The sequence below is a fragment of the Halyomorpha halys genome, unplaced genomic scaffold (assembly GCF_000696795.3).
Source record: "Halyomorpha halys isolate HHAL.00 unplaced genomic scaffold, Hhal_1.1 Scaffold1538.1, whole genome shotgun sequence".
Lineage (NCBI taxonomy): Eukaryota > Metazoa > Arthropoda > Insecta > Hemiptera > Pentatomidae > Halyomorpha > Halyomorpha halys.
This window is the reverse complement of record NW_027105187.1, coordinates 23,657-34,998: the sequence shown is the minus strand read 5'-3', so window position 1 is coordinate 34,998 and position 11,342 is coordinate 23,657. Positions and strand designations below refer to the sequence as shown.

The 11,342-nt window shown below is 35.2% G+C and overlaps 3 protein-coding genes across 3 annotated transcripts; all 3 read left to right on the top strand.

The window, feature by feature from the left end:
- The first annotated feature begins 729 nt into the window (after positions 1–729).
- LOC106689981 (uncharacterized) lies at positions 730–1,544 on the top strand. Its single transcript, XM_014435213.2, has 2 exons — positions 730–913; positions 995–1,544. Exons 1-2 carry the CDS (start codon positions 746–748, stop codon positions 1,466–1,468), a joined length of 642 nt encoding a protein of 213 aa, XP_014290699.1. The 5' UTR covers positions 730–745; the 3' UTR covers positions 1,469–1,544.
- Positions 1,545–3,258: 1,714 nt separating this feature from the next.
- LOC106689980 (uncharacterized) lies at positions 3,259–4,042 on the top strand. Its single transcript, XM_014435212.2, has 2 exons — positions 3,259–3,429; positions 3,503–4,042. Exons 1-2 carry the CDS (start codon positions 3,349–3,351, stop codon positions 3,953–3,955), a joined length of 534 nt encoding a protein of 177 aa, XP_014290698.1. The 5' UTR covers positions 3,259–3,348; the 3' UTR covers positions 3,956–4,042.
- A 4,818-nt stretch (positions 4,043–8,860) lies between these two features.
- On the top strand, positions 8,861–9,835 carry LOC106689974 (uncharacterized). The gene is made up of 2 exons (XM_014435206.2): positions 8,861–9,050; positions 9,116–9,835. Exons 1-2 carry the CDS (start codon positions 8,883–8,885, stop codon positions 9,584–9,586), a joined length of 639 nt encoding a protein of 212 aa, XP_014290692.1. The 5' UTR covers positions 8,861–8,882; the 3' UTR covers positions 9,587–9,835.
- Positions 9,836–11,342: the final 1,507 nt, after the last annotated feature.

The following is an 11,342-nucleotide window of genomic DNA, read 5'->3' as shown; positions in this document are numbered from 1 at the left end:
AAAAAAAAAAAAAAAAAAAAAACACACATACACACAGAGAACATTTTGTGATACACTTGACTCAGAGGACTTCAGAACGTGTATTTCTGTAGAAGACTCGAATTCAAAATTTTGCACTATCCCGATACTTCTCCTTACTATATACACCATACATGGGTACGTGAAAGAAAAAAATAGTTATGTGTCTACTATAGTAGTCTTCTGACTAATAGTAAGTGCTAGTAGTCATATTGGGATTATTGGTTTTTTATCCATTCAATTTCTTGCATCTGATTATTTAAACTTTTTTTTAATATATTGTTATTAATTTATTAGTAAATTAATCATTTTCTGTTGAATAGGTAACTCACGTTGTTTGAAGACAAGGAGGGAAAGTAATATTTCCTTAAATTATTTTTGTTTTTTTGATTTTCTTGAAATTAAAACTTTGGTCGACTAATACTTGTTATAAGTATATGTATTAAAGATAAGAGAAGAAATACTGTACCAAAGGACTTATAAATATAAGCCCTATTCATACCAAAAATTCAGTACAAAAACTACAGATATAAATGTGTAGTACATACGCATTGCAAAAATATAAAAAACAACGTAGATAAAGATATTTGATTAACTAGATAAAATAATAACATTCTCCTGTGAAAATTGGTCATCTCGAGTAGTAAACAATCTGTATCTTTGAAGTGTCTCTGTTTTGCTATATATTGTCGCTTCTTGGCAATGACAGGCAATTCGCTTTTCAAAGATGTACAAGTTCTTTGGCTTAGTATTGCTCTCAGCTCTTGCAGCTGTTGGAGCCAAGAGGATTAATATCAATGATCCTTTTGACCAGGTTACAGAGTGGGTGAATAACAAACAACGTCAAGTTGGAACGACGATGGCACCCCTTCCGGAAATCTGGCTGAATTCAAATGTAAAATTTTAAAACTAGTTCTTATATTTTGCCAACTAACCTTAAATTTTAAATAGTGATATTAATGATTATCAATTGCAGGTGAAGTACTCTGGCGCTCAATTTTTGGGTATAGACTCCCTCAAAAGAACGGCTGACTGCTGGCAAGAAGTAAAAGATAATGAAATCCTCTTTGACATCAATTACGGATTCGGACTCATGACCTTTGTGCTACCTCACCTGGAGATTGAAGGAAAGAACATGTCCGCGTACGCTGCGGTTCGTGACAACTCCATCCACTTATCGTACACTGCGACCATCGTTCAAGACCAATGCCATATCAAGCTCAACGAATTCAAGATAAAAAATTTGGGTAATGTAAAGTTCGGAGCTTCCAGGCCCGAGTACGATGGAGCTAACTTGGACGGGTTCTTCAAATTGGTGGTGATACCGGCCTTGAACGGTATTGTGGACTCCAATTTTTCCAAAATCGAAGCTTCTTTACAATCTTTATGCAAAGTTAAAGACATCAAAAATGTAGGACATGTTCAAGAAGTTATGATGTCGCTTTTGTAGCTTTCTTATTCACAATTATAACAAAAAAATAAAATAAAACTTGTTATATTCTCTAATAAATAATTATTTATTTATATTTAAAAATATCCTTATAATATCTATCAGTTTCTTGATAAATGATGCTTTTTGTTTTTCTCTACATCAAAAATTGTTACTCTAGTTTTGAAACTAAATAAATCCTTAAACAATTACACGATATAATAGAACGTAGTTTCATACCATGATGATTTGTTTATTTATTACGTCCCATTATACACGTTAATTTCTTAATAACCATCACACAATGTACTCTAATTAAGGGAAAGAATTGTATTTTTCCATTTTAGAAATCGTTTAATTTTATATTTATAACTGTAAAATGTTTACATACATAGGAATGAAGTTTATGTTGGAAAAAAAAAATACGACAGTAAATTTAAAGTTATTTAAGAAAACCGGAATAGTAAATTTAACACGTCGTGTCGAGGTGGTTGTGTAAGATCTGACTCCAATAAATTATGTTAGGTACTCTAGTACAGCAGGCCTTGACAATGCGTGTTCAATTTAGGTAATGTAGTTAATTAAGAGGTGAATAGATAGAATGAGAATTAGGGGGTGACGGGTGTAATTTCTCTAAGGATGGTATACTCGTCCTACCGGGTACTATTCCTGTAGGTACGAAGAGGATTGCAAGCACGAAGGGTAGCCAGGCGCCGGGTCATGCAAGAAGGTAACTTTGTTCTACAGGGTGCTATTCCTGTAGGTACAAAGATGATTGCAAGCACGAACGGTAGCCAGCCGCCGGGTCATGCAAGAAGGTAACTTCGTTCTACCGGGTACTATTCCTGTAGATACGAAGAAGGTATTTAGGTCCGGGCCTAAATACAAAAATTACATGTCTACTACAAAAAATAGGAATATGTATAAGGTAACATAGGAATAATTATCCTTTCTTTAACAGAGACTTTTTTTTTTTTTTCATACCCTCCTGTAATGATGTTATTGAATACTTGGTACATACATATAGCAGGTATGCTATATGTATATCTGGGTGTTAATGATACCGTGGATTGCCTTTTGGCATTATAAGGTTAGGTGAGGGGTCCAATGAAGGTTGTTACTTGGTTGGCTTACGCTAGTGGATTATTGGAACGGGGAGGGGCCATTCCGCTGGTTTAACAGAGACTGAGTGAGGTTTTGTTTTTATCTGAAGCTTGGGTTTGGCAATGGATGGGGACATTATAGAGTTTGCCACTTGGAGCGTTTCTGAAGTTTTGCTCTTTTTTCGCTTGGTATGCAAACACTATGCACTATGCAGTCCGTTTTCGCTGGGTTTCTGGAGATATTGAGATAATTCAGCCGTTTAATGATCTCTTCACAGACTTTTCCGGCTTGTTTTAGCGCATGCGTGGGAATGACACTGCTGCTGTAGATGGCGATATTATCAGCGAAGGCGGCTAGCGTAGCAGTTTTCTAGTTTAGTAGTAATAGGCAATTACATCAGCAGTATAAATCATGAACAACACTGGCGAAATGTTGTTATGTCATTGAACTTTATACCAGTTCATTTTAATTTTTAATCGTATGTTCATATTCAAAAATGAAAATAAATGGGTATAAAGCTCAATGATAATACACCACTATTATAAATAAGAACATTCAATCAGACAGTGATAAGGTAATTAACAGTCTGCTTGGAGAAATCTGTATTTCACAAGTGGTAATCACAATTCAAATTTATCATGAAATTGTGGGAAATGGACAATCTTTGAAGTACTTCGCTTTGGTATATATTATTCGATATTACAATGATATTATCTCTTCTTTCGAGGTGCTCAGATTCTTTTGCTTAGCATTGCTTTCAGCTCTCACAGTTGTTGAAGCGAATAGAGTTATCATCAATGCTAATAGAACAAAGGAATATCCAGCTTCGCAAAGAAGAAACAAGTTTACCCATTCCGCAAATCTCACTCAATCTGAGGGTAAGTGTTTTAACCTAAATGATACATGTTCCCATCCTATTTTACAACGGTACTTTATGATATTCCCTTCTAGGTGAAATATCCAGACGCTGTAGTTTTGGGCGTAGACTCCATCCAAAGGACATCTGACTGCTGGCATGAAAAGAAAGGAGAAGATATCAACGGCGATATCCATTTCGGATTACAACTGATGACCCTCGTGCTACCTTATTTGGAAGTCGATGGAAGGAATATGTCAGCATTTGTCAGAATTCGGGACAATTCTGTTCACCTTTCTTATACTTTGCACGTCGCTGGTGAGAAATGTCATATCAAGCTTAATGAACTCAAAATTGAAAAGTTGGGAAATGTGGAATTCAGAGCTTCCAGGCCTGAGTACGACGGCTCCGATTTGGACTTGTTCTTAGAATCGGAGGTAATGCAAGCATTTAACAATATCTTGGAAGCCAACTTCTTTATAATCCAAGCTTCATTTCAAGCTTATTGCAAAGATATGGATTTCCAAACCGAAGATCATGGCCAGTAGTTACCAATGTCGCTTCTGCTGTAAAATATTCACAGAAAATAACCTTATCTACTTTGGGCTTTAAATAAAGAAATATTATTACAACTATCACATCTTTTTTATTATTGATAATAAATATTTCCCTCGGTCAGTTGTATAGAGAATGAATCCTAATGTACAGTCTGGTAGAGTCCTAATATGTTTTATTATAATTACCTAGAATTGTATGGATATTTTATCTTAATAGGTAATATTACACAATCATACCATATATACATATTAACTAAAAATAAAAAATAAATAAATAATAACAATAAAAATATACAATAATATAATTAAGTAGAAACTAAAATAGACAAAAATATGATTATATTTGCACATCATAATTAAAGATAGGCGAATAACTGAGTTAAATCATGGAAAATAAAAAAACAAGCTAGGAAAATAATTAAAATAAAGTAAATAAAATCTTGAACGCAATCACACCTATACACAATATTTACATTTACTGTTATGACAAGATGTCACATTTTTGTTCTCGTAATCTGTATCAAAAGAATCAAAAAACTCTTACAAATTATAATTTGGTATTTACAAAGATATCTCATATCCAGGAATTACTAATGTTACTTTCAACATTTATTTTTATTTATTTATTTCCACCTTCCCCTGCTTTATAAGCAATACAGGTGTGCGGCAGCAGTTCGATGTTACATATCTATCATCAAACTACTGCTAATAAATCAATTTACAATTTTATTGATTCATGTACAGTTTTCTTACAGGTTTCAATAGTTTTCAGTCCTAAGGTTCAGTCTTCTACGCCTCTTCCGTCCGCAGGCATTCCAGGGGCTGGTCTTCTTCTCTGACGAAAATTGAAGCGGATTGGTCCCATAATTGTGTTCCACTCGTATACAAATTCTTTGTAAGAAAGGTTTTCCATTTACTTGAGCTCTCCTGACCCCTCAACTGACGATCTCACATAGAAGGCTGGCGGCCGAACCCTCTCTCTTGAATTTAAACATCATCATTTCTTCCTGCAGGAGAAGGTCGAGAGGTACCTCTCCCGATAAAACTAGCACCGCCTCATGTGAGAACTCCAGTATGCCTTGGTGACTCTAAGTAAAGCCGTCCGTTGATTGCCGCCAATCTTCTCTTCCACCCTTGAGAGAGATTCAGGTTCCAGGCAGGGGGAAGCATACCTCAGAATACCCACGACCACTCCTCTATATATGGTCATTGTCGCAGAGTATCTGAGGCCTCAGAATGCACCTCCACACGACTAAGACCGTTGAAGAATTGGGTTACCCTAATTTCCAAATAGTCAAGTGAAGAGTCACGTTAAATCCTCTTCCAAATCTTACGCCAAGCTAAGTGACTATCTCACTTTGACGTATTCTTGTTCCTCGAATTATTAAATTAATAGGGTGGGGCCTATCAGTTTTTCCTCTTAAAAGAATGGCCTTTGTCTTACTTGAGGCCATTCAGAACTTTTTTCTTTCGCACCATTCTCCAGCCAGGTTAGCGCAACGTTCCGCTTGCTGTTATAGGTCGGCTCTGCTATTGGAGGACACCACTGCATCCAAATCGTCGACGTAACCAGTGGCAGGGAACTGTTCTTCATCTATGAATCCCAACAACTCGACAAAAATCAGCTTCCATAGGGCTGGGCCAAGATACCCCCTGATCCTCTCTCTATGGAAGCTTCTACTTCATAACCTTTAATCTTCACACATCTGTCCTCGAGGTAGCATTTATTCAAATCGTATAAGTTGCTGGGGCTTCATATTTCTGCAACTGCTGGAGCAAGTGGGGCCACTAGATGCTGTCAAAGGCGGAGGATATGTCAAAGAGCAGCTACATAACATACCGCGCCTCCCTCTGTCCGACGTCTGCTCGCACTCGCAACAGGGCATCCCCTTGTCTTTTGTGAAGCCATGTTGCCATGGGTGAGTTATGAGGTAAGGAGTTTGAAAAGAAAGCACGGATATCTATTTCGGGCCTAATCTGCAACGAAAGGGATGTTAAGGTCTTTATGGATGAGTTTTTTGTGACGTAATAAAAAACATCAAGGATTTTGGATTGTAAACATTGGATATAGGAGAAATGTGATGGTTTGGTATAGCCCCAGATCTAAATTCCATATGTCCCAATTAGCCTGATTATCATAGAGTACAATTGTTTTTGTAGTAAATGGGAAGTTTAGAGTAATGGAGCTGTTTTTTGTAGTTTCAGTCGAGTATGAACATTCCAAGTAAGTCTCTTGTCAAGATGGAGTCCTAAGTAGCAAATCTGTTAACTAGACGTTAGTGGGATATTTAAAATAAAATACAGGAGAGTAAAGTTTTACGAGGGAGAGTAAAGGTGATATAGTAGGATTTGTTAGGATTTATTTAGATTCAGCAGTTTTGACACCATTCTTCAATGGCTGTTATATGTATCTGTAGAGTTGTGACGCAGTAGTAGGGCCACTGTTTACAGACAGTAGATTATGATTATGTTATGGTTTTGAAGGTTCTATCAAAGAGGTAGGAGCGGATTAAAAGGAAATAAGTGGGGAGAAGAAATTTGATTCCTAAAACGCCAGAAATGAGTGAACTTTTTTGATTCTGATATTAAAATTTTGATATTCCTACAGTTGTGTGGTGAAAGTGGTTGAATAATTTCTTATTCAAATATTTGGGAAATTAAAAAAAAAAAAATTCTTGTAGAGAGCTGATTATACTCTCTTAAATTATAGACATGCCTTGGTATCATTACAAACTTATGACTTCTGATTAACAAATCTGTTTATTTTTCCTATTATTTTGTTTACAATGTTTAACTTAAACACACTCATTTTTCATTGATATTCTATATTTTAGGAGGCTGATAAAAATTTTAATTAAACCTAAATCTGACAAAAAACGTTTTATCCGCAAAAAACAAGCTCATTTATGCTTACTATCCAATTAAACTATTTATGTTGATTGGTTATGATCTACTCTTCATTTGCATTTTGAAGCTAAAATGAGTGTTAATCAATATTGCGAATGGCAAAAATTACCAGATAAGTAGTAAATGTTTTTTGTCCTTCACCGATATTCTAATCAAACCAAAACTCTATGGTTTCATTGAAGAGACTAAAGACTAATGCTAGTATTTATTCGGCTTTTCAGGGACAGTTTAATTTTAATTTTAGTATTATCAATAACCTATTGGACACATTAGAAATTCAAAATTAACTAAATGAACAATTTACAAAAGTGAAAGATAGATGAGTAGGTACATTTGAAATCAAAAATGTTTGCTTCGTATAATGAATAAAAAAATACTTATCTGGTGTTTTTATTTCAATCAACGTGAAGTGGAAGCTATGAAAATCTGTGAATTAAAGATAAAGCTGTAGAATAAATTCATCGATGGTCAAATTCACAGTGGGCATAATTATATTTTCGATTGAAAATGAATTAAGATGTTGAAATTTTCTTGTTTGCACAAGCGTCGATACTTAAGAAATATGGGGAGGGAGGAGGAGAGAGCTTAATGATAACGTGATATCAGTATTACATAGGATTGGGTATAGAACGCCGAACATAGCAGATTCTGCATGAGCTCAGTATGAAATTCAATGCACTTTTTACTTTTAACTGGTGACTTTCTTCGAGAATCATTAAATTTATATAATAATCTAACAATTATCCATGAAATTGATAGTATATTTTACCTATTATGACTTGGTATAGAATATTTTTTTTCAATAAATACATAGTTTCAGAAACAAAAGCAAATATCAATGATGTCAACATATTGCTGTTCTTGTCCTATTTTCCAGTTCGCAAATGGATGTTTCACTTTTTTTTTTAATAACATATTTATTGGTATCAACAACTGTATTATTGATATTAACTTCAATAAGTAAATTTGGTGTTAGTTATACAATGGCATGATCCAGATATGTAAGAATCTCCAATTAATTTTTTTTTTTTTAATTATTAAGGATTTTACGAAGGATTTTGGACTGTAAGGATTGAGGGAGGAATTTGATGGCTTAGTGGAGCCCCAAAGCTCAACTCCGTATGTCCAGATAGGCCTTATAATAGTCATGTAGATCCGTATTTTGTAATGGATTGGCAATTTAGACCGTATGTCTAGTAAATGTTGTAATAGTCGGAATCGACGAGCAGTTTCTTGTCTTTTTAGTGTTGTATGATTCCATGTCAGTCATTTGTCGAGATGTAGTCCTAAGTAACGTAAATCTGTTCGACAGGAATAAGTGGGGTATTATTAAGGATACTGTAGGACAAGAGGTCATGGGTTTAAAACGAAGGGTAAATGTGATTTGAGGGTGGTGATGTGGGATTGGAGGGTTTTGGATACAATGTAAGGATCATTGTTCACTGACAATAGACATATGTCATCGGCATACGTGGTGAGGATAGTGTTGGATGGGTTGGGATGTCAGCAGTGAAAACTGTATAAACGATAGGACCTTTACCCTGTATCCTTTACCCTGAGGTACACCAGCAGACTGACGGAATAGGGATGAATACAATTCATTTTTAAACTTTGAATTTAGCTTGAGCACAAGAAACATACAGAATTGTAGGGAATTCAATAACTTTTTAAAGGATTTTTTACGTGCAATTACCATTTGACTTGGCCAGTCTTGATTTATCTGGGGAACTTAAGCCATTATTGATCTTCCACTCTCCAAATACAAGTAATACAGTATGAAGAGCAAAAATAATTAAAAAACCTGTGTAATTGGAATTCTTCCATTAGCGATTGATAAGATAGTGAATACACTTCTGAGCGAGTTTAGTATTAAGTATTTGTATATCATAGGGGGGAAAAACATCTAGGCTTTTTAGGAGACGTATTGTAAACAATCCATATCTTTTTGAGTGTCTCCGATTTGGTATAAATTGTCCGCCCTCACCAATGATCATCACTTTACTTTTACAAGATGTACAAGTTCTTCGGCTTGGTATTAATATCAGCTCTTGCAGCTGTAGGTGCAGACAGGACTAATATTAATGCTCCTCTTGACAAGGTTATAGAATGGGTAAATAACCAACAACGCCAAGGAGGGACAACGGTTGTACCCCTTCCAGAAGTCCAGCTGGATTCGAAGGTAACATTTTAAAAATTTCAAATATTCCGTTTTGAATTACTCCTTCTAATGATATTTCCGTATAGGTGAAGTATTCTAATGCTCTATTTCTGGGTGCGGACTCCATAAAAAGGACATCTGACTGCTGGCAAGAAGTGAACGGTAACGAATACGTCTTCGATATCAACTACGGATTCGGACTGATGACCATTGTACTACCTCACCTAGAAATTGCCGGAATCAACATGACGGCGTACGTTAACATTCGAGACAACTCCGTCCACATGTCATATACTGTGAAAATGGTTGATGAGAAATGTCATGTCAAGCTGAACAAACTCAAAGTTGAAAAGTTAGAAAATGTGGAATTCCGAGCTTCAAGGCCCGAGTATGATGGCACTAACTTGGATGGGCTCTTCAAATTGTTGGTTATACCGACATTGAATGGTTTCGTAGACTCCAACATAGCATCACTCGAAACTTCTTTACAAGGTTTATGCCATGTTAATGATTTCCAAAATGCTGGGCATGTTCAGGATGTTGTTAAGTCCCTTTAGTAGCTTTTTTCATTTCCACCAGTGAAAATCTGTTTTCTGTGAATTTATATGTGTGTGATTTTTATGAGCAATGATACTTCATTCTGTACCAGCTGATGATATTAAATAATTCCTATAAACAATACTACGACGTAATAGAACAAATAAGCTATGATAGTTTATAAAGTCATTATTAATATATTTATATATAAATTTATTTGTTTTAATGGCCTTTATACTGCATCACATAATTAAAAATATATTAAATTATCCTATTTTATACTATATCCTTATTTCATTAGAGGCTTTATTGATTTGAATGAAACATGAGTAAATATATGTATTGTATGTAAAGATTATGATAAAAATAAATATACAGGATTGCAAGTATTCCATAGTGTATGAATATGGTTTTATACTGTAAAAATAATACTATTAACGTTGAAGAAGATACGTGGCTTGGGAAACTAAAAGATAAAACAAAAAGAATGAAGGTATCGACAAAATTTAGATCCAGCCCTTGTATTCGAAATCATTTGCAATTTGTTATTTCATTTAAAAAAATATATTAAAATTAAAATTATATATGTTAAAAAATAAAATCGTTTTAGAATCACATTTACCATAAGAATTGGTCATCATAATTTGACTTTCTTGTCCAATACAAATACGTCTGAAAATCTGTTTTACTATCGGAATCCCTAAAAATATTCCCCCTATTATCCTAGGATGCACTAGAGTCATGTACGCTAGAAAAGGGTAGAAAATTAATAATATCCACAAAATGTAAGGCTCCAAGCCACTGTTATGACGACGATAATCAGGTTAAACTCCCAAAAATGGGAGGGTGAACTTGTATGCTGGGGCATATTTAAGTTACGGTCAGCTGAAAGACGACCACATCAACTGATGGATTGCGATATCAGTTGATTGAGTGCAATATGGTCAGAACCAATAGATTGTCCTGGCCATATGGAACTTAACTTAGACCTGCTGTAAAGTAATACGCACGGATTACTACAAAGGCAGTATTCAAAGTGCTATGCAGAGTTCTATATCCCTTTTGCATTTTTGTTTTTCAACTCATATCGTTATAAATGGTCCGGAAATATCGGATCTCTCACACGGTCGAAATTTTGGGATTAATTTTTTTTACTTATGGTTTAAGTTAAGCTTTTTTAATTTATGATAATGACAAGTAAGGGAATAGTAAAGACTTCAGTCCAAAATGTACCCGTGGAAAATTTTAACCAGGCGCCAAAGTTAACCGAAGAATTTTCATTCTTACCTGAAGTTACAAAGGCAGTGGCTCCCCCTAACGCACTAGAGTCAATAAAAATACCTAAGGCAACGGCCAAGGATCTGAGACTAGCAATATCTGACCTAGAGAGCTTCACTAATGAAATAGGCGAGGTAAATCATTTTATAAAAGGGGCGATAGATTGATGGTGAGGATCGTGTCAAAAGCGTCCAAAATCCTGTTAGATAGCGAGGATGTGAATTGGCTGAAGGCTTAGTGATATGCATAATAAGACCATATATCTTGACTCAAATTAAGGGAGATGGGAAGACGCTGTGAGAAATGGCTAATGAGTGACTAAAAAAATTATTTGGAGGGGTAGATAGTCCCCAGAAGAAGCTATATTTCAAATACTCCAGGAAACAAGGAAACCGGAGCTGTCTAGCTGGCAGTACGCTGGCGAACTACCGGCGTAGTTCAACAGGATAACAAAGAAATTCAGGGAGACTTGGGATGTGGAAGAACTGCGCGGCCAGA